This window comes from Xylocopa sonorina, chromosome 7 (genome assembly GCF_050948175.1).
Source record: "Xylocopa sonorina isolate GNS202 chromosome 7, iyXylSono1_principal, whole genome shotgun sequence".
NCBI classification, from domain to species: Eukaryota; Metazoa; Arthropoda; class Insecta; order Hymenoptera; family Apidae; genus Xylocopa; species Xylocopa sonorina.
This window is the reverse complement of record NC_135199.1, coordinates 13,493,748-13,516,790: the sequence shown is the minus strand read 5'-3', so window position 1 is coordinate 13,516,790 and position 23,043 is coordinate 13,493,748. Positions and strand designations below refer to the sequence as shown.

General features: G+C 42.8%; 3 protein-coding genes across 5 annotated transcripts in view; 2 read left to right on the top strand and 1 right to left on the bottom strand.

The window, feature by feature from the left end:
• Rept (RuvB-like helicase 2 rept) overlaps positions 1 to 15,171 on the bottom strand; it is a 63,530-nt gene extending 48,359 nt beyond the window's left edge. The window contains exons 1-7 of one of the 2 annotated variants that reach the window (XM_076898079.1): positions 15,048 to 15,171; positions 14,583 to 14,696; positions 14,058 to 14,492; positions 13,554 to 13,986; positions 13,213 to 13,481; positions 13,010 to 13,115; positions 12,903 to 12,938 (exon numbers count right to left, since the gene is read on the bottom strand). In XM_076898079.1, coding sequence (XP_076754194.1) covers positions 12,913 to 12,938; positions 13,010 to 13,115; positions 13,213 to 13,481; positions 13,554 to 13,986; positions 14,058 to 14,492; positions 14,583 to 14,696; positions 15,048 to 15,053 — 1,389 coding nt within the window. In that variant the 5' untranslated portion in view covers positions 15,054 to 15,171 and the 3' untranslated portion in view covers positions 12,903 to 12,912. Of the gene's footprint in view, positions 1 to 12,845; positions 12,939 to 13,009; positions 13,116 to 13,212; positions 13,482 to 13,553; positions 13,987 to 14,057; positions 14,493 to 14,582; positions 14,697 to 15,047 lie in introns of those variants that run through there. The other variant, XM_076898077.1, reaches the window with a different exon arrangement.
• LOC143425219 (uncharacterized) lies at positions 9,894 to 12,498 on the top strand. Its single transcript, XM_076897846.1, has 3 exons — positions 9,894 to 10,184; positions 12,270 to 12,401; positions 12,470 to 12,498. The coding sequence occupies exons 1-3, from the start codon at positions 10,076 to 10,078 to the stop codon at positions 12,496 to 12,498; spliced, it is 270 nt and encodes an 89-aa protein (XP_076753961.1). The 5' UTR covers positions 9,894 to 10,075.
• Positions 15,172 to 17,505: 2,334 nt separating the features above from the next.
• Glys (glycogen [starch] synthase) lies at positions 17,506 to 21,164 on the top strand. Of its 2 annotated transcripts, none has more exons than XM_076898509.1 (11): positions 17,506 to 17,701; positions 17,780 to 17,964; positions 18,236 to 18,432; positions 18,516 to 18,708; positions 18,793 to 19,055; positions 19,138 to 19,348; positions 19,421 to 19,557; positions 19,636 to 19,768; positions 19,855 to 20,241; positions 20,319 to 20,519; positions 20,591 to 21,164. In XM_076898509.1, exons 1-11 carry the CDS (start codon positions 17,563 to 17,565, stop codon positions 20,621 to 20,623), a joined length of 2,079 nt encoding a protein of 692 aa, XP_076754624.1. In that variant the 5' UTR covers positions 17,506 to 17,562; the 3' UTR covers positions 20,624 to 21,164. The 2 variants fall into 2 exon arrangements, with proteins under 2 accessions (XP_076754624.1, XP_076754626.1); XM_076898511.1 differs by having other exon boundaries at positions 17,568 to 17,701; positions 18,223 to 18,432.
• The last annotated feature ends 1,879 nt before the right edge of the window (positions 21,165 to 23,043 follow it).

Below are 23,043 nucleotides of genomic sequence, written 5' to 3'. Positions count from 1 at the left end.
TCGCAGTCCACGTAACAACGGAGATATTTAATGAATATTTAAAGATGATCCATGGCGTCCTGGGCGATATATTCGTCAACCTGTACAACGGGAAATCAACGCAGCGAAGTTTGCGCAAATTTCTTTCGGTAGATTTGTTCTCCCCAAGCGGCTATAAAATTTCACTCGAAGACGACTACCGAATATCTTTCAACTTCCACGCTCGAACTTGAGAAACTTGTTTCATATCTAGTTTGCGTAATTCTTTCAACGCGACGCGTTTCGAATACGATTAGAAGCTTGCTACCAGCGTCCTTTTCCTTTCTCGATTATCTTCGATCGATCTCGGTATTGGCTCGATAACGTATCGACGAGAGCGATTTCGAGCGAACCGAAATCGGTCGAACGTTCCTCGCGGAGAACCAGTTTGATTCGTAGCCAAGAAACGTCCAACGGGTTCGGTGGCAATTTTCAAGGGTTTCAAACTTTTTTCATCCGAACAATGCATGCGGCGTATTGCGTAAAAGTGGTTGCGGCAATATTTCATGAGTCAGACCGTCCAAGTTCATGCGAAACTTTTTTAAGTGGGGACGGTAATACGTAAAAGGAAGGCGTAAAGTGTTAACACAGGCCAGAACAGCAGCAGACACTTGAAACACCCCTCTTCCTATCTTCTGCCAGCCTTCTTTCTCCCCCTCTGTCTTCGTTTTCTTGCAAACTCTTTGATGCCCCGTTTTCATTTCGTTTTTTCTCATCCAAACTGTTGTTACTCTACACGCTTCCAAAAATATTCGTTCCTCGAGCGAACAACGCTTACGCCTTGAACGAATTTTGATCAAATACTCGTCTCACTTGTACGAGGACCGATTCAAATGATACAATTTTCAGGATAATATTCGATAAGCGTTAGAAAATTACCTTATAACAGTATAAATATAGGTTTAGTTTGTAAAAAATGTATAAAAAATTATGTACACTACTGCGACACGTTGCAAAAAGCATAAATTAACAATAAAAATACAAAAATTAAGAAGGTATGGGCTATTACACTATGAAAACTGATTTTGACAACTTGCGACTTTCGGGAGAGTGGGAGGATGACGACAGTGGGGACGGGTGTATAAAAGCAGTGGGAGCCCGACGAGGGCCTTTTGGCTGTTGGGACCCCGAGGTGATAAGGTCAGGGTGGGGATCAGAATGGTCGCTGATGGTGGCTAGCTGTGGACGAACCAAGGGTAGTGGACACTGGTGGATGATTGTGGACAGTAGTGGAGGACGGTGGAAGAGCTAAAGATAGTGGACATTAGTGGACGATTGTGGACGATGGTGGAGGAGCTAAGGATAGTGGACACCAGTGGATGATTGTGGACGGTGGTGGACGATGGTGGAGGAGCTAAAGATAGTGGACACTAATGGATGATTGTGGACAGTGGTGGACACTAGTGGATGATTGTGGACGGTGGACGGCGATGGAGAAGCCTAGGGTAGTGAACACTAGTGGATGATTGTGGGCGGTGGTGGACACTAGTGGATGATTGTGGGCGGTGGTGGACACTAGTGGATGATTGTGGGCGGTGGTGGACACTAGTGGATGATTGTGGGCGATGGTGGACACTAGTGGATGATTGTGGACGGTGGACGGCGATGGAGGAGCCTAGGGTAGTGAACACTAGTGGATGATTGTGGGCGGTGGTGGACAGTGTGGACACTGGTGGACGATAGTGGACGATGATGACAACTTTTGCTTGGCGATTGATAAGTGAACAAATGAAAGATTTAGCTATTCGGGAATGTAGTATTGGGTCCCTGCGTAGTCACCTCCCCGTTGGTGGACCTGGGCCCTTGGTAACGTTTTCGAGAGACCGGTCTCTCGAAAACGGTATCAAGCTAAGGACTACGCGCGTAGATATAAGTACAGTTGTAGATTCAACACTAGAACTACCAAAGCATTTAGACTGATTCTCATTTCAAACTTATAGATTCCTACTAACTTCTCATAGAGTCTCACACATTCATTTTTAGAATTTTCTATAATTTTGCATCAGTTAAAATTTTCTTTTAACTTTTTATTTTCTATTCTTTGCTTTCCCTTTCGAATGTTTTTACTCTTTCGCATAACTATCATTCTATTTTGTTTGCATGAAATTAAAATATTTTACTGCGGGTAGTTCTAATGTTGAGTTAATTGCGAACTTTGTACTGGATTGTAAATTGTATAGTTAGTTAAGTTAGAGTTTAAGCTAAGTTAAGTTTGTAATTTCCTTTGTAATATAATTGTAAAGGAATACATTGTCTTATCCGAAGTGAGAAACAGCCACTTCCCCAATCCGTTACCGCTCATTTATCGAAATAGAACATAATTCTTCTTGCTAAAGTCGGTTCGCGTTTAGTCAGTACTGATGAAAATGCGTTACGTACTCCCTTGAGCATTCTTATTTTCTACTACGTGGAATCGCTTCACGCAGTTCGTTTTTCTTTTCACTCGAGACTTCGTCTTCTATCGTCACGCAGCGAGATAGTCGATACTCAATCAAACTGATGTGGTTTTCGGTGCCCATTGAGATTTCGCAGCCCTTGTCGATTGGTACGCCCGTTGGGTACTCGACTCGGGTATAGGCTTAGTACATTGGACGCGCTCACGCAGGTTCGTTCCGAGTAGCTCCTACCCCGTGTCGCTGGGGTCTTCGGACCTGCTGTAAGACGACTTGGGGCGGTCTGCGAAGTTCGTTCTTGTCGTTGGGCAATGCGTCCTAATGCTAAGTCTCGCTGAATTCTTGATGGTACCCGCATTCACCATTGGGGAGAGCGTGGTATCAACTGTTTCGACGTAAGACGTGGCATAACTTGTTCGCGATTCGCGTCGGGTACGGTTCGCCTAGTGATTACCGCTGAACCATCGGGTAGAATGCTCTCGTGACGATGTAACGCAGGTTTATCGGTACTTGTTCGTTCCGGTCGCGTCGCGAATTTTAGTTTCTTTTGGTCATCATTTTTCGAGTCAGTAAATCAGTTCAGTAAAGTCTAGTATATCGTACCGTAAACCCTTTTGCGAACAACACTTGAATTTTTCTAAAGTGTTTGTAGAGTCACTTTACAAATTTCACTTTGGGTAAGATAATGGCATTTCTCGTCATCCCTTTCGCAAAAGTCCATACTGCAATTTCTAAGATTTATAATAGATTGTACAAAATGTAGTATGGATTCCGGTTGTTTGAAATTCATAAGTAGAGTCAGTCCTCGGTACCTTCTGTACCGAGAACACACGAATGTAATGGAGGGTGGATGGGATTAGGGAAATAGGGATGGGTCCCTGCGTAGTCACCTCCACGGGGTGGACCTGGGCCCTTGGTAGCGTTTTCGACAGACCGGTCTCTCGAAAACGGTATCAAGCTAAGGACTACGTGCCTAGATTTAAGTTTTTATTGTATGTAATTATTGTATATAATTTATGTATTAATAAATGTATAATTATTGTATAACTAATTATCCTATATTTTAAGTTGATTTAAGATTAGGTTCTCGCCGTTGGATCGCCGTTGGAACGCCGTTGGATCGCCGAGGGATCGCCGCTGGATCGCCGAGGGATTTTAATTACTGATATTTTTTCTTTAATTATTATATATGTATGTAATTCCCAAATCCCTTCTTCTCCTTTCTAATAAAATTGTAAAGGAATCCATTTTCTTATCTGAAGTGAGAAACATTCACTTTCCCAATCCGTTACCGCTTGTCTATCAACGTAGAACACTTTGTTCTTGCTTAAGTCCGGTTCGCGTTTAGTCACTACCGATGAAAATGCATTACATACTTGCTTGAGCATTCTAATTTCCTGCTGCGTGAAATCGTCTCACGCAGTTTTTCTTTTTCTTTATTCGCTCGAATTTCCGTCTCCCATAGCCACGCAGTGAGACAGTTGGGACTCAATCAAACTGATGTGGTTTTCGGAGCCCATTGAGTTTTCGCAGCCCTTGTCGATTGGTACGCCCGTTGGGTACTCGACTTGGGTATAGGCTTAGTACATTGGACGCGCTCACACGGGTTCGTTCCGAGTAGCTCCTACCCCGTGTCGCTGGGGTCTTCGGACCTGCTGTAAGACGACTTGGGGCGGTCTGCGAAGTTCGTTCTTGTTGTTGGGCAATGCGTCCTACTGCTAAGCCTCGCTGAATTCTTGATGGTACCCGCATTCACCATTGGGGAGAGCGTGGTTTCGACAGTTTCAATGTAAGACGTGGCATAAGTTGCTCGCGATTCGCGTCGGGTATGGTTCACCTAGTAACAGGTGTTAAACCATCGGGTAGAATGCTCTCGCGAGAATGTGACGCAGGTTTATTTGGTACTTGTTCGTTCCGGTCGTGTCGCGAATTTGATCTATTTTATCTTCAACATTCCTTAATTTGATTAAATTTTTCTTAGTATCAATTTAGTTTAATTAGTTTATAGTTTAATTTTCTTAGTATCAATTTCTTTTTCAATAGAAAAGTAGAATTTAGATTATCGTATCGTAGTCCCTTTTGCGAAACACTAATTATTCGAAAGTGTTTGTAGAGTCACTATAGAAATTTCACTTTGGGTAAGAGAATGGCACTTCTTATCATCCCTTTCGTAAAGTCCATACTGCAATCTCTAAAACCTATGTAAAGAGAATGTATTATGGATTCCGGTTGTTTGAAAGTTAGAAGTAGAGTCAGTCCTCGGTACCTTCTGTACCGAGAACACGCAGATGTAATGGAGGGTGGATGGGACTAGGGAAATAGGGATGGGTCCCTGCGTAGTCACCTCCACGGGGTGGACCTGGCTCCTTGGTAACGTTTTCGAGAGATTGCGCTCTCGAAAACGATATCATGCTAAGGACTACGCGCGTAGATTTAAGTACAAATGTAAATTCAATACTAGAACTACCAAAGCATTCAAACTGATTGTCATTTTCAATTTATAGATTCTTACAGAGATCTCATATATTCATTTTTAGAATTTTCTATAATTTTGCATCAATTAAAAGTTTCTTTTCACTTTTTATTTTCTATTCTTTGCTTTCTCTTTTGAGTATTTTTACTTCTTCCTATAACTACCATTCTATTTTCTGTTTGCATGAAATTAAAATATTTTACTGCTGGTAGTTCTAATGTTGAGTTAATTGCGAACTTTGTATTAGATTGTAAATTGTATAATTAATTATCTTATGGTTGAAATTAAGTTAAGTTTAGGTTCTCGCCGTTGGATCGCCGATGGATCGCCGTTGGAGCGCCGATGGAGCGCCGTTGGAGCGCCGAGGGATTTTAATTATATTAATTCTATATTTCTTACTTATATATATTTATATATTGTATATGTATGTAATTTCCCTTCATATCCCTTTCCTAATATCCCTATCGTAAATTCCATACTGCAATCTCTAAAATCTATGTAAAGAGAATGTATTATGGATTCCGGTTGTTTGAAAGTTGGAAGTAGAGTCAGTCCTCGGTACCTTCTGTACCGAGAACGCATAGATGTAATGGAGGGTGGATGGGATTAGGGACATAGGGATGGGTCCCTGCGTAGTCACCTCCCCGTTGGTGGACCTGGGCCCTTGGTAGCGTTTTCGAGAGACTGTCCTCTCGAAAACGGTATCAAGCTAAGGACTACGCGCGTAGGTTTAAGTAGCTTGCAATTCAGTCGAAATTTTCCAAGTCCTTTTCAGGACTTTGAAACTTTCTATTGGATTGTAAATTGTATGATTAGTCAAGTTGTATATATATAAAAATACTTTTCCATGTTATCAGTTCCTTTTTTCCTGAAATCTGTAGAGAAATAGTGACGTTTCGCATTCGCGCTCGATCAATCCGTCGACATATTCTGAATGTGAAACGCGGCATGCGTATACGCTCGATCTGGGTACGGTGGCTTGATTTATGCAGTCGCGAATACGATCTCTATTAAATGTGTATTCCGTACATGGACCCCGGAGCGTGGTAAATCAGGAGGGTTTGCCTGGCTGCTCCCACGGGGCGCAATACCGGCCAGACTCCTTTAAGTACCAACTTCGACACGGCCTACATCACCGCGAGGAGTTTGTTAATAAATTACCGTCGCGATTCCAGCGGGGACGACGATTTTTCCGCGGCTGGACGAGCAAGAAAATTCTCCTGCGTATTTAAACGATCGTTCGAAAGAGCGACTTTTTAGATTCTTCCTACGGATAGTCAGGGATTTAAAAGGTGAACGGTGAAAGGAGAATGTCAGTCGCGGAATTCAACTCGAGTCAGGGACTTTTCAAGCCGCGTGAAATTTAAATCAACATGTATAGCGAGGAAACTTTTGCAGATCTGTCCAGTTATCGCGGTCCGTTCTTTCCTTGCGTCTCGATCAACCTCTCTCGAAGAAGCAACGAAAGATTCACGGATTCGAGAGTCCCAGACCTGGCATTAATATCCCTGAAAAACGAGGAGAGATATTGAAACAGAAATAAATCGATAACGAGACGCGTGTACGCGTGTAACAAGCCGCGTAAAATGCACGGAAGAGAGGACACGAACACACTCGAGATGAAAGTAATCCTCCTTTCTTCCCATCTTTCTTTCCTCGACCGTTCCGTTCCGGCTTGGTGGTTCCTGGCAACAAGAAAGACCATTTAGGATACAGCGCGTACCCGTAGAGACGAAAGGAAAGGATCGAAAGCGCTTGACTCGGGATGTTGGCCCGTCGCTTCGAACGGGGGCGTTAAGGAGTAAGGAAGAGTAAGGCAGAGAATAGAGGAGCGGGTTTCTCGAGTGCGGAATCGGCGTCGCGTCGAGCCGTTGACGAGTCGGAACCCTAACGCGAACGGCAACGTGAACGCGAACGCGAACGCGCACGAGACCTCGGGGAAATCCTAATATTTTAACCACTGGCGAGGAATGAAAGGGCCCGGGTGAGCATGAAAAGGGAAAAAGGGGTGCGCGAATCATCCCTGCGTACCCTTAAACCCCACTGGATGGGGTGGAAGTTGGAAGGTGGGTGGAACTGTATACCCGTTGCGGTACCCCGAGGGAAGTACTTGCAATTAACGCGGTAAGACTCGGCTCTTGCGAGGGATGGCAGACCCTTCTTACGCTCTTTCCGTCTCGCTCTCGGGAAGCACACGGGGGGACGCCAGAATGGCTGTGTTCGGTTATTTGTCAGGGATACGCGTAATCGCGCGCACGCGTGCTTCGAGACCCTCTTACTCTCTCACCGTGTCATGTTCGTTCCGTGCATTTGCCTCGCCATCCTCCTTTTTAACAACCCTTGCCGGCATTCCCGCCGATGCAACAGATTGTGATTCTACCGTACCTGCTACTTCTCTACACGCGTACGCCGTTCGGTATATCTCTGGTGCGATGAAATTCGACGATTATTAATCATGCGATGGTGGCGACTACTTTTCCAGCAGATTCCTCCCGAATCTCGGAAATCTGGCTTAGTCATCGCGGGGGTGTCCATTGTGCCTCGTTGAGTGCACATTCGTGTACGATCCGCGTGTCCTAACCGGATAACTTGTATCGCAATTATTATCCACGTTCCATCGGATATCGACCAGCCTCTTGTAATTAACATTCGTCGCGTACGTTCTATCGCGAACCGACGACGTCCCGTGAAAGGCCTACCCCCGGGACTGAGGCCGTTAAACCGTCGATACGGTTTGACGGCTGTCAATCGATTTTCCTGAATACAAATGCGATCGGTTCGCCAGTCTCGGGAGCACCCGTCACCCGCGTAAATTCGTTCCAACTCCGAATTCTCTCCTCGCTGGCTAAATCAATATCGAGATGTTTTCTACCTCCTGCGAACCATTCAAAGGGTAATCGCAGCGTCACGCGCATATTGGAATTCTTATACGGTTTTCGAAAACGTGTCTTCCCCCTCTAGCTTATTAGAAATATCGAGAACGCGGTATTGTTTTTTTCATTTTGGAGATTGGAAAAAAAAGGAGACGCGGCCGTTTGACAAACCGTTTTCCCCGTCGGTCGTTCGGGACGTTCCTGTCACGTACACTCGGCCGATCCGCCGCTGACATCCCTGGAAGGCCGGGGGTGGATGGAATAATTTCGGCTCGTGTATCTCGACCGATACAAGAACAGACTGGCAGCAACCAACCGGTAGATTATACGTGGCAAGACCCGGACGTGTCATTATGCATGCCTTCGTTTTCCATACACCGCCCCTCTCGCCCTTCCACCCGATACCAACCATTGTCGGTCTAGTTTTCGATTCACGCTGGACTTGATCTTACAGCGACTCGATATCCCACTCGTGAACGTGCATATTTTCGAATCTCCGGACTTTCATCGTCTCTGTGCGAATGAAAAAAAGAGAAGAGAGAGAGAGAGAGAGAATGTACAATTGAAATGAGTAAAAATATCGCGTTCGAATGAAAAAGTGGAGGGCTAATCGCGTCCACGAACGTTCTCGACACCTTCGAAAGCTGTCGAGAACGTTTGGACTCGGTGAAACGTTTTTAAACAGAAGAGCGATTGAAAAGCGTCGCGCGCGAGCCAGTCGTCGTTTTAAAGCGGCAGGACAAGAACGCGGAGTACCCATCGGTGGTTGACGGCATTGTTCCACGGCCAGTATTGTTCCGTGCAAGTTTCCTTTGACTTTCTCGAATAAAGTGGCTCGCGAAATAGCCTCGCCGGGCGTGGCGCGTAATTAGCCGCGGACGAGAATTCGTCGAGAGAAACACCGACGACGATCGAAAACCTCGAAATTCGTCTACGAATCGTCGCGCGCTGCGCGGTAAAAAGGGAGAATTTCGATTTTTTTTTTCGCGACAAACGGTGCAGCTTTTATGCGCGGCTTAAAAATAAAGCCAACCGGTCGAGTGGAGGAAACCCGAGTGGGAAAGGTGAGCGCGTCTGAAACGACGAAATAAGCGTCGCGACGCGCCGTTCTCCGATCTGCACGGTTGCACTTGCGAGCCAACAAACGGATGAAAGAAAAAAAGAAAAACTGAAAGAGCTCTGGGCAATTAACGCGGAAAACGGTTCCAAGTGGAGGAAAGGGGAGAGAAGAAGAGAAAAAAATTGGAGCCGGTCGCTCACCGTTTATCGCTTTAGCGATAGCAAATAGGAAACGAATCGATCTGGTTGAAAAATGAAACGTCTCTCCGTGGCGGGTGAAAGTGTATCGACGGTAGGAACAATTGTAAAGGAAATCGAGAGGGGTTGGTGGAAATTCGATGAGGGGAAAAAAGAAAATAGGAAGCCGGATGTAGGTGGGCCCTGAGGTAACGCGAGGCTCTGTCGCACCGTGAATACCGCGCCACGGTCGTTCCTCCTTCGATCACCGAGTCCTTTCACTTTTTAACCCGGTTTCCATTGTTAGCCTGCCGGCAGGTCATTGTTGTCACGCCTGGGCCAACTACCGAACCGACTCGCGGTAATTAGCGTCGGAACCTCGTCCATTTCCCAGCCGCCTATTTTTCATTCCGCGAAACGCGGCTTTCCCGCGAGATTCTCCTCTGTTTAGCCGGCAATTTTTCACGCATCGTGGCTGCCAGAGAAGTTCTCGAGGTACGCTCTCGCTCCTGCACGTAGGCACACGTACCTGCTCTCCCGTCGTTAGTCGAGAATGCGCGAATGACGAACGCCCGGCAAATGATTAATAGAAATCCTTGACGCTCCTTCGCGGCTCCTCTCTCGTTCTCTTTCGGGCGTGTCTACGACTACTATATATACATATATATAGATATGATGTAGTTTGCACGATCCGTCTTGCTCGTGGTCATTTTTCTCTCGAGCGGAGTATCGATACCATTTAAACGTCTTCCTTGAATTCCACTGGTGTGGTCTTTCGAGATAACTTCCGAAAAGGCATAAATACTGCTCCGTTGTACGTTGATCGTTCGAGGAAGTTTGGCGCGTGCCGCGAAATCCTTTCCAACGGTGAGGAGGATCCTTCCTCGTCGCGAAGAAGCTCGAAACGGAAGTTCCCGGTGCTGGTAGCTGCCAGAGAGCGGCAATTCCGTTGTTTATCCGCGGCTTTCCCCACTCGAGTGGCAAGTGTTTTCACCGCTTTGGTCTTTGCTCGGCGTAGTGCCGGTCCAAACATCGTCAAGGCAACCTCGCTCCTCCAACACCGATTCCTTCGATCGCGAACGATGCCGCGGCTTCCGTGCTTCCTCCTGATTTGTATTTTCGCGGCAATCGCGATGGCCAACGCGAAACCTACGATATACAAAAGGAATCAGGACAACGTGTTCGAGCCAGGTGAGTCCGTCAGTCTACTTCTTCTGTATCGAGCGCTTCACCCCGTGATATGTGCACGGACTCTTTCTCATTATCGGTGCACCGCTGTCGGGACGGGTCGCGGGTTCAATTCGTCTCGAATCGTGCCACTTTTGCGTGCTGTGTGTCGCTGGTCGGCGAAACGAGGCTTCGCTTCTATCCCATACCGTGAGAAAAGTGTAGTTTCTGGCAAAAGAAAATCGAAAGTTTCAGTTTCTCTTTCTCCGGGTCTTAACGAGGTCTCGCTCGAGCTTGAACATCATCGTGCATCTCGAGGCAGAAAAACTTTCACCTTGATTATCGCCGCGTAGCTGGTCGCGCGTTTCCTGTTCACACTCTACGCGAACAGACAGGTGTCACCTATCGTTTAACTCCATCGACGAAGAATGGTCCAGGTTGTTCGCTTCGTCGGTCGAGTCGTATAGTTACCGCGAGGCCAAAGATGATGAACGAGCCGGACTCGTCATCGAGCGGCGCACGGTTGACCAAATAAAGGGCGACTCGAGGCTCTCGAAATTCGAAATTCGAATTTCCTCCGGGTGACGTTTGACAGGTGGGAATAACGGGACAATGACGTCAGTTCGCGAATCGCGTGGGTTATGGTTATAGCGAGGGCAAGCTCGCGATCCTGGGTATGTAGATCGCGTGTCTCTCCTTCCCTGTTCCCGCCAGGTTTCAACCAGATCCTGATACACCACGACCCGTTAATTACGGCCAACAGAATGGTTGGAACGCTGACACGACTGGGACGTTGCCAGAGGAGTGAAAAGAATGCGAGAAAAGTATATATTCGAGTGACGAAGGTAATATCGGTGGAGTTAGTAGGCTGTTAAGAAAATTGAGTTACCAGGTTATTAGTAACGTCGTGTTATTGGGTTATGAATATTATTAAATTATCGGCTTCTTAATGCAGTTCAGTAGACGTTGGGTCGCTATTAAATAGGAAGGCGCGCGGCATCGAATTAACGCGCTATTAAAATTCTGCCAGAGTTTCACCTCCGATCGAACTGGTGCCACTTACAATTAGAGTCGTCGCGATCACGGCCAATCGCGCTCGTTACTAAACTTCTTTCGAGTGATAAACGCTCGCGTTTATCTCGCCCTGGGTGCATCGCGCCTTATAATTTTCCACTTTACCGGACGGAGATTAATAAACCCGTTCGCTCGGACGTTCGCCACTTTGTATATCGGCTCTGCCGCGGTTATATCTTGCAATCGCCGTTTCTTATCTCGAACGCGACGATCCGAATCTGAAAAGAAGAGTCTGTAACGTTCGAAAGATGCAAAGCGCGATGGTCAAGCGCGAGTCGGCGTATTACGCGCCGCTTTTACCGATGTGTCGCCCTTTCTACTTTGCGCAACGCGAATTTCAACGAAAACCTAGGCGAAAAACATTAACGCAACGTTACATAACGAAATATTACCGCATACCTATTCTGTAATTTAATGTAGACGAGCGTGAAATAAAATCCACCGACGATCATCCACTTTCCCTGACCCGATAGCTTTTCTATGCACCTATATCGTGAAAATATCGCGAGATATGAAATTATTTATCGGTAGGACTATAAAGAGTAGTAGTAATCCGAATCGTACGAAATGTCTGAAAGGAAGAGGACGCCGGAGGGCGTCGAACATTCGGGATTTTCGCGATCGGATATTGTAATCAAACGATCGGCCGACAGCCAGCCATCCGTTTAATCAATCGATATTCAATTAAAAGCGATAAGCAAATATTCTCGATTCAGTGTACCGCGGGTGAACGTTTGATAGATCGCGATACCACAGTCTCGTTCGACGGGACCTTTCCATGTGCGAGTAAATACTTTCGTGTTCCCCTCTACGGTCGCGTGACACACGGTTCTCTATGCGAATGTACCAGTGTCGAGTATATACAGACGCATGGATAGCCACGTGCTTTGTTCCGCTCTGCGGTGGTTGAATTTTTCCTAAATTAAAAGCGACTCGCGTTCGAGAGCGTTCGGAATTTCGATTTGCATCTGTCGCGCGAAATTGCAGCGCGCCTAGGTGCTTATAATGCATGAAATTTCGTTATCGCTGTTTCAGTAATGGTGCCGGTATCATCCACGGTAATCCCTCTTCCCGTATACAAAGTGGAATACGGTTTGGGATTTATATCGAAAGATAAGAAGGCTCAGTCGTCGTTCAAGCCGGAGGGAGGACTTAAACTGATAACGAGTAAGCAAAATTAATGCGACGCCACGCGTGAACCTTTTCTATTCACAACGCACAACTGTTTGTCGCAGTCAAGAAAAGCCAAGAGAAGAAAACGTAGGTGTTTCCTGTCTACCGACCACGAGACCTACCGACCAAGAAACGTCGATGTTACACGTGATGTTACACGCACAACCAGAAACTTTACGCCAAAAATTAAATTACCTCGATGATTAACAGTAGCTGATTACTTTTGTCGTTATGAATTTATTGATAATCGTAACACGTGAAATGAAATCAAACGCTGTAATGCCAAACTGTTGAGAGTACGGAGGCAGAATTTGTTAAGTTTTTTTTCTATTTCATTTGAAATATAGAGCGTTGTTTCTGATGTCGCGTTTACATATCCTGTTTATATACCCGAACCTGGCTAGTAATATCTTAAGGAAGTATCATGAAATCAGTAGGTATAAAAATCATTAACTTTTATTGAACAAAGTTCGTGTTTAAACGTACCATCTACTTATCCCTATCGTTACGATATCTCCATCGATTCCTCCGCTGAAACAGAAACGAGTATATCGAAACGAACGACCGCGAGTGTTAAACATAATGCTCGCAAATTTACTTACGCATTTCATTGAACATAAAGTCATCTTGATATTCCTTAAGAAACTGAGTAGACCTATTTTCATCGAGAAACAGCGAATAAACACGCTTTACGTCGTCAATGTTCACCTGAAAATGAACATTTTTTTTTATGCTTCCACTATCGTATCGTCCAAAATATGTAGCGAATTTATCACGCCCCGCAGTAACGAACAGTTACACTCACTTCCATACTCTTTCTTCGGCGACTAACCAACGAGGCCGTTGTAATTAACTGAATAGCGTATCTCAACGACGTTTCTAAAGCGATCCTAGTGAGAACTGTTAAAGCGTCATCTGCCATTTCGCAATCTTCTTCCTCGCATCTTATTTTCAAAATTTCTTTCAACTCTTTCTCTTGATACGGACTGGTTGGAACGATAATCATACGGTCCAACAAATCTATCGGAATACCGTGGGGGCTTTTGTAATTCGTTCCTCTGATCCTCGTGATACCTATCATCGAATTCTCCGATTAACTTTACGCTACTCGTAGTGGATTGTGATACGCGCGGTTTGCACAGATACCTCTATTCGTAGCCATGATAACGACAGGTGCCATCTCATTTTCAAGCGCTCGATTCAGGAACGAGAAACATTCGATGTCGAGCATGTGAACTTCGTCGATGAACAAAACACCTGGAACGATTTCCGCCTTTCCCTCCTCGCGCCATTCGGTAACCTTAGCGTTTATTTGGTCCCGTACCTCCGACTTGATTTCTCCCGTATCACCGGAGAATAACGCCAAAAACCCGTGGGTTCTACTGTTTATGACATCGACTTCGTGCAAGGTCACTGTGTGTACAACCTCTTTGCGTTTTTGCAATTCACCCTCGGGACATTGCACGAAGCGAGTCTGCGAACCGGTTGCATCGTAATCACGAGCTCTGGTGAACGACCTTCCTAGTCTGTTTATTTTCCCCGTCGCTTTGTCGATCGTGATCACATCTCCAGCTTGTACCTTAAATAAATCGACATTTTCGATGATACTTACAAGCGAACCGCATTGAAAATAAATTGATCGTTACCAACTTTTTCTTTCATCAAACTATCGATCATTTTGTTCCCTAGATCGTAAATTGTTTCCATCTCTGTCGTTTTCAGTGTCAGTTTACCAACTTTGGCACCTACACCAGTCGCGGGTCTGTCCACCTGAATCTCAACTACTTCTCCTTCTATAATCTCTGTTTCTTCCTTGATTCTAACGCCGATAGACTTTCTAATAGCCTGAGTCAACGCTTCCGTCTTACTCATCTCTAAAGAATATATCTCGGACCCTGCCATCGAAGTGAACGGAGTATCTATCCCTAACGCTTGTGCCATTCCCATGGCGATGGCAGTTTTTCCGGTACCAGGCTGGCCTGCCAACAGTACGGCTCTGCCTGCTATTTTACCGTCTTTAATCATCTCGAGAACAACACCGGCGGCTCTGCGTGCCATCAGCTGACCGACCATGCCTTGCGACACCTAAGAGTACGGAAGAGAATCGCGTATAGCTGATATTTTTCGTGACTCGAAAAATGATTGTTGAACCATACTAAGGAATCGATACGTTACATGTCGTGGTTCCAAGCTATCGTCTAATCCTAAGCCTCTGATATGAGAATGAGCGCCGATCCTTTCTATCCTGGTGATCTCGCGAACTTCTTGAACTTTCGCAGCTGCGACAGCCTGAAACAAGAAAATAATTATATTAGTATATAAATATTATAGAGCGGTATACTTTATACTATGAATGCCAACATGGATCAAACAATGGTCGCTATGCCAACCAGTTCTGTTGGATATTAAGATGAAATACGGAAACGACAAAATTTGCTATTAATCCCAATCTAATTAAATCACTTTATTTATTATTATAAATAACGATATTCTGACTAATTTTAAATACTTAAATGCGTGTTTACTTCCATCCGAATTAGGTTAGTCGGTACGAGCAAACCGAACAAGCATGCGAGATTGCTTCTGATATATTATGTCCTAATCAAAATTGACTAGTACTAATACAGAATTAACACTTACCGCCATGTTCGTAGGTTTCCCAATGGATTTCTTTAGGCTATTAACTCTTCGAATCCTCTTCGAATCACGTCTGAAAACGCGTTCGTAATTTTATGAATGTATACAACGAGGGGAGAAACTTGTAGCTGCATAAGTAGAACACGCCACCTAGCGAACAAATCACGAATCGATTAATTTTACATAGTAATTGTTGGTTCTATAGAAACCTTATATATTTAACTAATATATATTTATTACATTTAACACGGCGTAAATAACATCACAGTGCTCTTACTGTGGCAAGGTTTTGTTGTCGGGATTTATATTTCAATAGTTTTATTCTATATCTTCCGCTATCGAGGTAAGAGAGAGAGAGAAAGATATATAAAGAAGCTATAAGAAAGAGTGAGACAGATAATGGGGGGGACCCTCCTCTAGAACCGGTGGCGCCATCTCTGTGAAAAGTGCTCAAACTGGTCGCTCAGCATTATCGACAGCGAAGTAAACTACTTACCGACCAGTGGCGCCATCTCTGTGGCGAGTGCTGAAACTACTCGTCGAATAGTTTCCGCGATCTCCGTAGAGATGGCGCCACGGGTTCTAAAGAGGGTCGGTATTATCTGTCTCACTCTTTCTTATAGCTGTTTTATATATCTTTCTCTCTCTTATCCTTAAAATAAAAAATATAAGATAAATTACAATAAAATTATTAAAATATACAAGAAATTACGATAAAATTATTGAAATATACAGGAAATGACGATAAAACTAATATATTGTAATTCCTTGTACATATTACTAGTTTTATTGTAATTTATTGTACATATTATTAATTTTATTGTAATTTCTTATATATTTCAATAGCTTTATTGTAATTTCGTGTATATTTCAATAGTTTTATTATAATTTATTTTATATTTTCTGTTTAAAAGGTAAGAGAGAGAAAGCTATATAAAAAAGCTATAAGAAAGAGTGAGACAGATGACACCTACTCTACTTTAGAACCCGTGGCGCCATCTCTACGGAGATCGCGGAAACTATTCGACGAATAGTTTGGGCAGTCACCACAGAGATGGCGCCACTGGTCGGTAAGTAGTTTACTTCGCTGTCGATAATGCTGAGCGAGCAGTTTGAGCACTTTTCACAGAGATGGCGCCACGGGTTCTAGAGGAGGGTCGGTATCGTCTGTCTCATTCTTTCTTACAGCATCTTTCTCTCTCTTAGCTCTGCAAGCCTGGCGATACCCTGCGGCTTTTACGAAACCTGGGGTCGCCACCGTGACACGCTGGTGCTTTCTGAAATGGTACGTGATTTGCTGTGTTATCTGGGGTGGAAACGGTCGATATAAATTCTAGCAAATGATTCATTCGTTTCGCACGTACCAGATTTTCTCCCCTGAGCAAGACGAAGCCGTCGCTCGCTCCCGTAACTAAATATAAAGTAGCGCTGGTAATTGCGTTCGAGCTGTAGATAGACCTGGTACACGTGCAGATCGGGAGGAGATCGATGCGACGGACGGCTGGTACGCGCACACCGCCGGAAGGAATCGAGAGGGCTGGTCGCAAGCCAACGATGATTTCGTCTGCGCTGAAACTTTTAGGTACCTCGTGCCATCTATTGTTGCAAGAGAAGCACGGGGCTATGTGTTTATCAGTGAACCGACGAAGTTTCGTCGGGTTTGAAGTACACCGAGAATTCGACTCGAGGCCCATACGACAGCCCTTGTGACCTTTCTTGCATAGTTTGTGGTGACCTTCACGCGAGGTTGACCGTGGAACCGTTCTCTTATCCACCCACTTGTTCTACGCTCTCCTCCCCCTTTCTCTGCCGCAACGTTATTTTAAACGGAAATAAGTGAGTTTTCCCGTGAATTCGACCGTGTTACCCGATTCTCTCGCATCCGACGTTTTAAACAAATTCCCCGTTATGGTTTTCATTGAACCGGCGAACCTTTAGAAAAGTGATAATACTTACTACGCTGTCATTGACCTCTCGACAAGTTCATTCATGACATAACGCGAGTCTTCCGACTGGGATATTTCACCGCCCAGGCCGATTTCTATCGGAAAGTTGATTAATCCTGTTGATAATACGTGCCACGTTTAATCCTGATCATCGTCTTGAAATAGGATAGTCAGAGATCTTTTCGCTAACGCAATTATAACTTAGAGGTGGAATAAAACATTTTTCATTGTTATCGCATCGATACCCAGACGTTTGTTATCGTATTTTCTAATCCTTTATCGATTTTTGTTTTATTTTGTTGTTTCTGCAAATTTTAAGTGTACGAAAAATATATAGAGGGAAGCAAAAATGTACGTATCAAGTATCGCTTAAATAAAAATGTTTTGAACGATCGTTGTATCGTTAAATTAAATAAAAGATGCATACAAAGAGACAAGTGCAAAATTTCGTTTGCAAGATTGTTAAGATTCTTTCACGAATGCTTTCTCAGAAAGCTATATGTTGCGTCATTGTAAATATATTAACGTATCTAAATTTATTAGATAAATAAAGACTGCAAAGTGTCAGCAAAATGTCAAGGGAACGCGTAGCTAGAAGGTTTTATCGGGTGGACAGCTGCAATGATTTATTTGAATTTATGGATCGTGGATATTCGGCACAGCATGAGAACCGATGGAATTTTGAAGTTGCATGGGAGGCTGCTAACAAAGGTATACATGATCCAACAAGGTACGATACGATAATTATTGGATCTAGTTCTTTCTTAACTTTACCCATTCTGCCTTTAGTCGGTGGTATATACACTGTAATACGCTCCAAAGCTTATGTATCAACGGAGGAAATGGGTGATCAATATTGTCTCGTCGGTCCTTACAACGAGACCTCGGCACGTACAGAAGTCGAAGAGACAGACTTTCCGCATAACAGTCCATTACATTTGGCTGTACAAGTTTTACGCGATCAAGGATTCAAAGTAAGTTTAATTAACGTGTAAGATATCGAAGATCGCTCGAACAAATTGTCGCTACTCTGTAGTTACTTAAATGCTTCATTATATAATGCTAAGAATAATAACTTGGCTGTTGTCCAAAAGCAAGGCCAAAATTAATTCAAGGGCAATTGCCCCGCGAATGGAGTATATAGTTTTTCTCTTCTTTCGTTCTATAATGTTTTGCTCCTTGTTATTTTTAATGATTAAGAACAAGCGAAATGTATTTTATCATAAAGTAAGAGCTTTTATTGAGGTTGTAACAGGAACATGGCTAGTGGATGGAAACCCTCAAATTATTCTCTTTGATATTGGAAGTGCAGCGTGGAAGTTGGACGAATACAAACAGGAACTATGGAACACTTGTAACGTTGGTATTCCTCATCTGGATATAGAAGCTAACGATGCGGTTATTCTCGGTTATCTCGTTTGTCAATTCATATCTGAATTCAGGTGAATTTCATATCGCACCAAGATTAATCCGTTATCGCGTCTTGTAACCTGTAAACGTGATTTTTATGATTTTGAAATTTTAGGCAAGCCGCAGAAGGATATTCGGATGTTCTTCCTCGTATAGTCGTTCATTGTCACGAATGGCAAGCCGGTGTCGGTTTAATCGCGTTGAGAACTAGACACGTAGACGTTGCCACGATATTCACTACACACGCTACCCTTCTTGGAAGATACCTTTGCGCGGGAAAGATTGATTTTTATAATAATTTGGATAAGGTATTATATGCGTATTAAAGTCGTTTACGCGCAAATTGTATCTTAATAATGTTTGAACGGTATCAAGCGTTTCTTTACTTCCAGTTTAACGTCGACGAAGAAGCGGGAAAACGGCAAATTTATCATAGATACTGTATGGAACGTGCAGCCGTACATTTGGCGCACATATTTACAACCGTTTCAGACATAACGGGTTTGGAGGCTGAACATTTGTTAAGACGAAAACCGGATATAATTACACCAAATGGACTGAACGTGAAAAAGTTCGCGGCACTGCACGAATTCCAAAATTTACACGCTGTTAGTAAGGAAAAGATACATGAATTTGTAAGAGGTCATTTTTACGGGTACGCATCGATAACAAAAATTTCACGTGACATATAATAAGCTCCCTATTGAATCCGCAATAAATCGCTGATCTATTTTTAGACATTACGATTTTGATCTGGACAAAACTTTGTACTTCTTCATTGCCGGTCGCTACGAGTTTGGAAATAAAGGAGCCGACATATTTATCGAAGCTCTAGCAAGACTGAATCATTACTTGAAGACATCTAGATCCGATATAACTGTTGTGGCCTTCCTTATCTTTCCAGCACGGACTAATAATTTTAACGTGGAATCGTTACGAGGCCACGCTGTAAGTTGTAACAATAATCTCTTTTTTTAAATTAACAAAGGATTATTGTCACGCGATCTTGTTCCCTTAAAGGTTACCAAATCGTTGAGAGACACAATTAACGATATACAACAGAAGATAGGAAAGCGCATGTACGAAGTGTGTCTGTCCGGTCGCATGCCCGACCCGCAAGATTTTCTAGAAAAAGAGGACACTATTAAAATCAAACGGTAACATTTGCTTAAATCTAATACAGATGACAATTGAAGTTGAAAGAAATATTACAATTCCTCTAATTATTACCGTAGATGCTTGTACGCTTTACAAAGGAACGGATTGCCGCCGGTTACCACGCATAACGTTATAGACGATTGGAACGATCCGATATTGAACGCAATTAGAAGATGTAATCTCTTTAACACGGTTAACGATCGAGTCAAGGTAACTCGGGATGGACGTTACTATGTTCACGTAAACTCGTACAATTATTTAGCCGTCTATAAATCGGTATCAATTTCGTATCGTAGATAGTATTCCATCCAGAATTCCTGTCGTCGACCAATCCATTGTTCGGCCTCGATTACGAAGAATTTGTCAGAGGCTGTCACTTGGGAGTTTTTCCATCGTACTATGAGCCTTGGGGCTACACCCCCGCGGAATGTACAGTTATGGGTATTCCCAGTATAACCACCAACTTATCCGGTTTCGGATGTTTCATGCAAGATCATATAGCTGATCCAATGAGTTATGGTATTTATATCGTGGATAGACGAAACATCGGGCTAGAAAACAGTGTTCAACAACTCGCGCATTACATGTTCGATTTTGCACGGTTAAGTCGGCGACAGCGTATCATTCAGAGAAATCGTACGGAACGTCTTAGCGATTTGCTTGACTGGAGAAATCTTGGCATTGTAAGTTCCACTATATCCTGTCAGCTTTCTTCTTTTTCTATCGTTCGAATCGATTAAATTCGACTGCTTTTTAATAGTATTACCGTCAAGCAAGAATAAAAGCGCTGACGACCGTTTATCCGGAACTAGCTTCCGAATACGCGGAAGGTGGAGTAGGTCGATTCAATTATCCTAGACCTATCAGCGAACCGCCATCGCCTTCCTCTTCGAGACATACTACTCCTGCTGCTTCCGTTCATGGATCCGACGATGAGGACGAAGTAGATGACGAGAAAGAGGTTTGCGATGATCTTCTATCTATCGGTACTTGCGTGTTAAACGGATTTGAAACAATTTTTTTTTGTTACAGCTGGAAGAATTACGCCAAACAGGTGCCAGATAAATATTAGAAAAAGTAGAGTGGCGAGCAATTTATGTACATTAGATGAATACGTGGAAATTTTACAGCAATAAGTGCCAAGAATTTAATCAATATAGTCTTCCGTATAAAAAGAATTATTTAAATAAGTTTTTCACCACATTTTTTATCCTTACAGTTGCTTTCACGCCGTATGAGAAACGATCATGATACAATAATGATAATATGCGACAGTATGTACATAGACATAGAACGAAATCACAACTAATAATACTTTGTTCCATTGAACCATATATAATCACACGTAACGTTTCACTGATCTACGATGAGAGTGTTGTATTTTAAAAAACTATATTACATGTTACACATTATGCGTATATGTAGCGACTATTTCTATCCTAGCAGAGGCGGTTATATATTTTTATGAGCTGTAGTACAGGGATTCTTAACGAATCACCAGCTTTTCTCAAACGCAAAGCTGTGATGCTTTTTTCTAGCTATTTTCTATGTTCCAATCTTGTTGATGTGTTGCGTTCTGAAAATAAAACTTTCGAACGTACATTTTCATCGTTCGTCCGCTTCTCTTAATGAGTACGCTACAAAATTGCTTCAGTTTGTAAGAATTATTATATATTATTAATCGTTAACATAATTTACAAAACAAAATACTAAAAAGTTACATCCTTTTACAGCGAAACTATTATATATTTGGCATTCACGATTACCAAAAATTGTCTTGTTTTTTGCGGAAATTTGTAAAATAAATATGTACACATTAAGGAAAAAAGGGTAACATATTACATAACAATACGTCTTGATATAACAAATACAACAATATACAAGGCCACTGAATCATTCTTGCGATCAATTAAAATTACTTAAATGTCTTTAATGATTATTACACCGAGAGAGAGAAAAGAGAGAGAGAGAGAGAGAAAATGAAATTTTGGAATGGTTTATTACCACGTGAAGCTGAGTAAATATTACGGGGAGAGATGTATGAGATGAGATTCGACACATTTTCCACCTTTCACGTTCACTTTCATGATTTACACGCTAACGCTTCATGTATTACAAAAATGCTGACATCGAATACAAAATATTCTAGCATCTAGAATAGAAGTAATGATATATTAAACGCGATCAACACCTTCACCGTCGAAGCCGAAGGTTGGCCTCGATTTTCTAAAACGATAAAGACTTAAAGCGATAGGTAGTTGGAACGCGCGGGTAGCAATGAGCTTTGTAAAATGCTACAAGCGATAAAGGATACTTTTGATTTTCTTAGAAATGGATCTCGATTTACTGAACGCTTACGTCTACGGTGTTGTTTCAGCTTCTATTAGTTGTTGTAAACGTAATCGCCGGAAAGCATGGAAACAACTGGCGGCGAAAGTGTTGATCCGTATCATTTAAGAAGAATAAAGTCACTTTCGTAAAAAATTGTTTGCCGTACTGGCAAATGTTACACGATCAGAGAAAACAATGAAACACAGACTCTTCCAATCGAACCATTACTACATATACATATATATATATAAAAAAAAGAAAAAAAAAGAAGCAACGATCCTCGTAAAGCAATACTGAATTGCAGTTAGTCGTAAGGTAATTCGTTCTTTTTTGTTATCTAGTAAATTATATTTTTTATCTAATAAATTATGTAACCGATGCGAAATAATTGTAGGTCTACATCCGAACGGACGATACTAAATATATGTTACACTTTTATCAACAAAGAGATTAATGATACGCTTAAAGAAGCAATAAAACGTTCTGAACGTAGACAGACGGTAGACGCAAAGTGATGTTCGGTTAAACCTAAATGGCACGTTTTATACATTACATACAATGTGAAAACTTTACACAGGGAACGATAAGAAAGTAACTACAATTTATTAAACGGAGAAACGAATCGCGCGTATGTTGTAATGAACATTAAAATTGTTAATAATACGTGTTCGTAATACTTTGATTTCTCGATGCAATTCCTTCCTTTGAAACCTTTCAACAAAAGTTTACGGTGCTTTGCGGAACTTTTCCCTCGCTTTCGTCTCTCGACGTTACTCGCATTTGGTAAAAATACGCGTAATATCTATAAGAAAATATGCATTGGCTACGCAGGACAGACGTTTCCCGTTTCGGTGTATCGATTGTAAAAAAGAAATCGGCACAAATCGATGCATAAACGAAAAAAATTCATTTCCTCGTCGAGTTGTTCGTTCGTTCGGTGATCTCTGTCGAGTAAAATTAACGAGAGAGACAACCGAGTGTTATCCTCCTCCTTCTCCTCCTATCCGTGACAGACGTACATATAGGATAGGTGTACAAAGACCGTAGTGTGCTTTCTTCTTTCGCTTAAATGAGTTAACTAACAACTAGATGTCCTTTTTCTCTTATACTGGCAAGTTTACATCGCGCTTACCGCATACTTTTATTACAGTTCT

Coding starts and splice junctions, on each gene's coding strand:
- LOC143425219 (XM_076897846.1), top strand. CDS start 10,076: ATGCCGCGGCTTCCGTGCTTCCTCCTGATTTGTATTTTCGCGGCAATC. Junction 10,185..12,269: donor GGACAACGTGTTCGAGCCAG/GTGAGTCCGTCA, acceptor TCGCTGTTTCAG/TAATGGTGCCGGTATCATCC. Junction 12,402..12,469: donor AGGACTTAAACTGATAACGA/GTAAGCAAAATT, acceptor TGTTTGTCGCAG/TCAAGAAAAGCCAAGAGAAG.
- Glys (XM_076898509.1), top strand. CDS start 17,563: ATGTCAAGGGAACGCGTAGCTAGAAGGTTTTATCGGGTGGACAGCTGC. Junction 18,709..18,792: donor TTTATAATAATTTGGATAAG/GTATTATATGCG, acceptor CTTTACTTCCAG/TTTAACGTCGACGAAGAAGC. Junction 19,769..19,854: donor CGGTTAACGATCGAGTCAAG/GTAACTCGGGAT, acceptor TTCGTATCGTAG/ATAGTATTCCATCCAGAATT.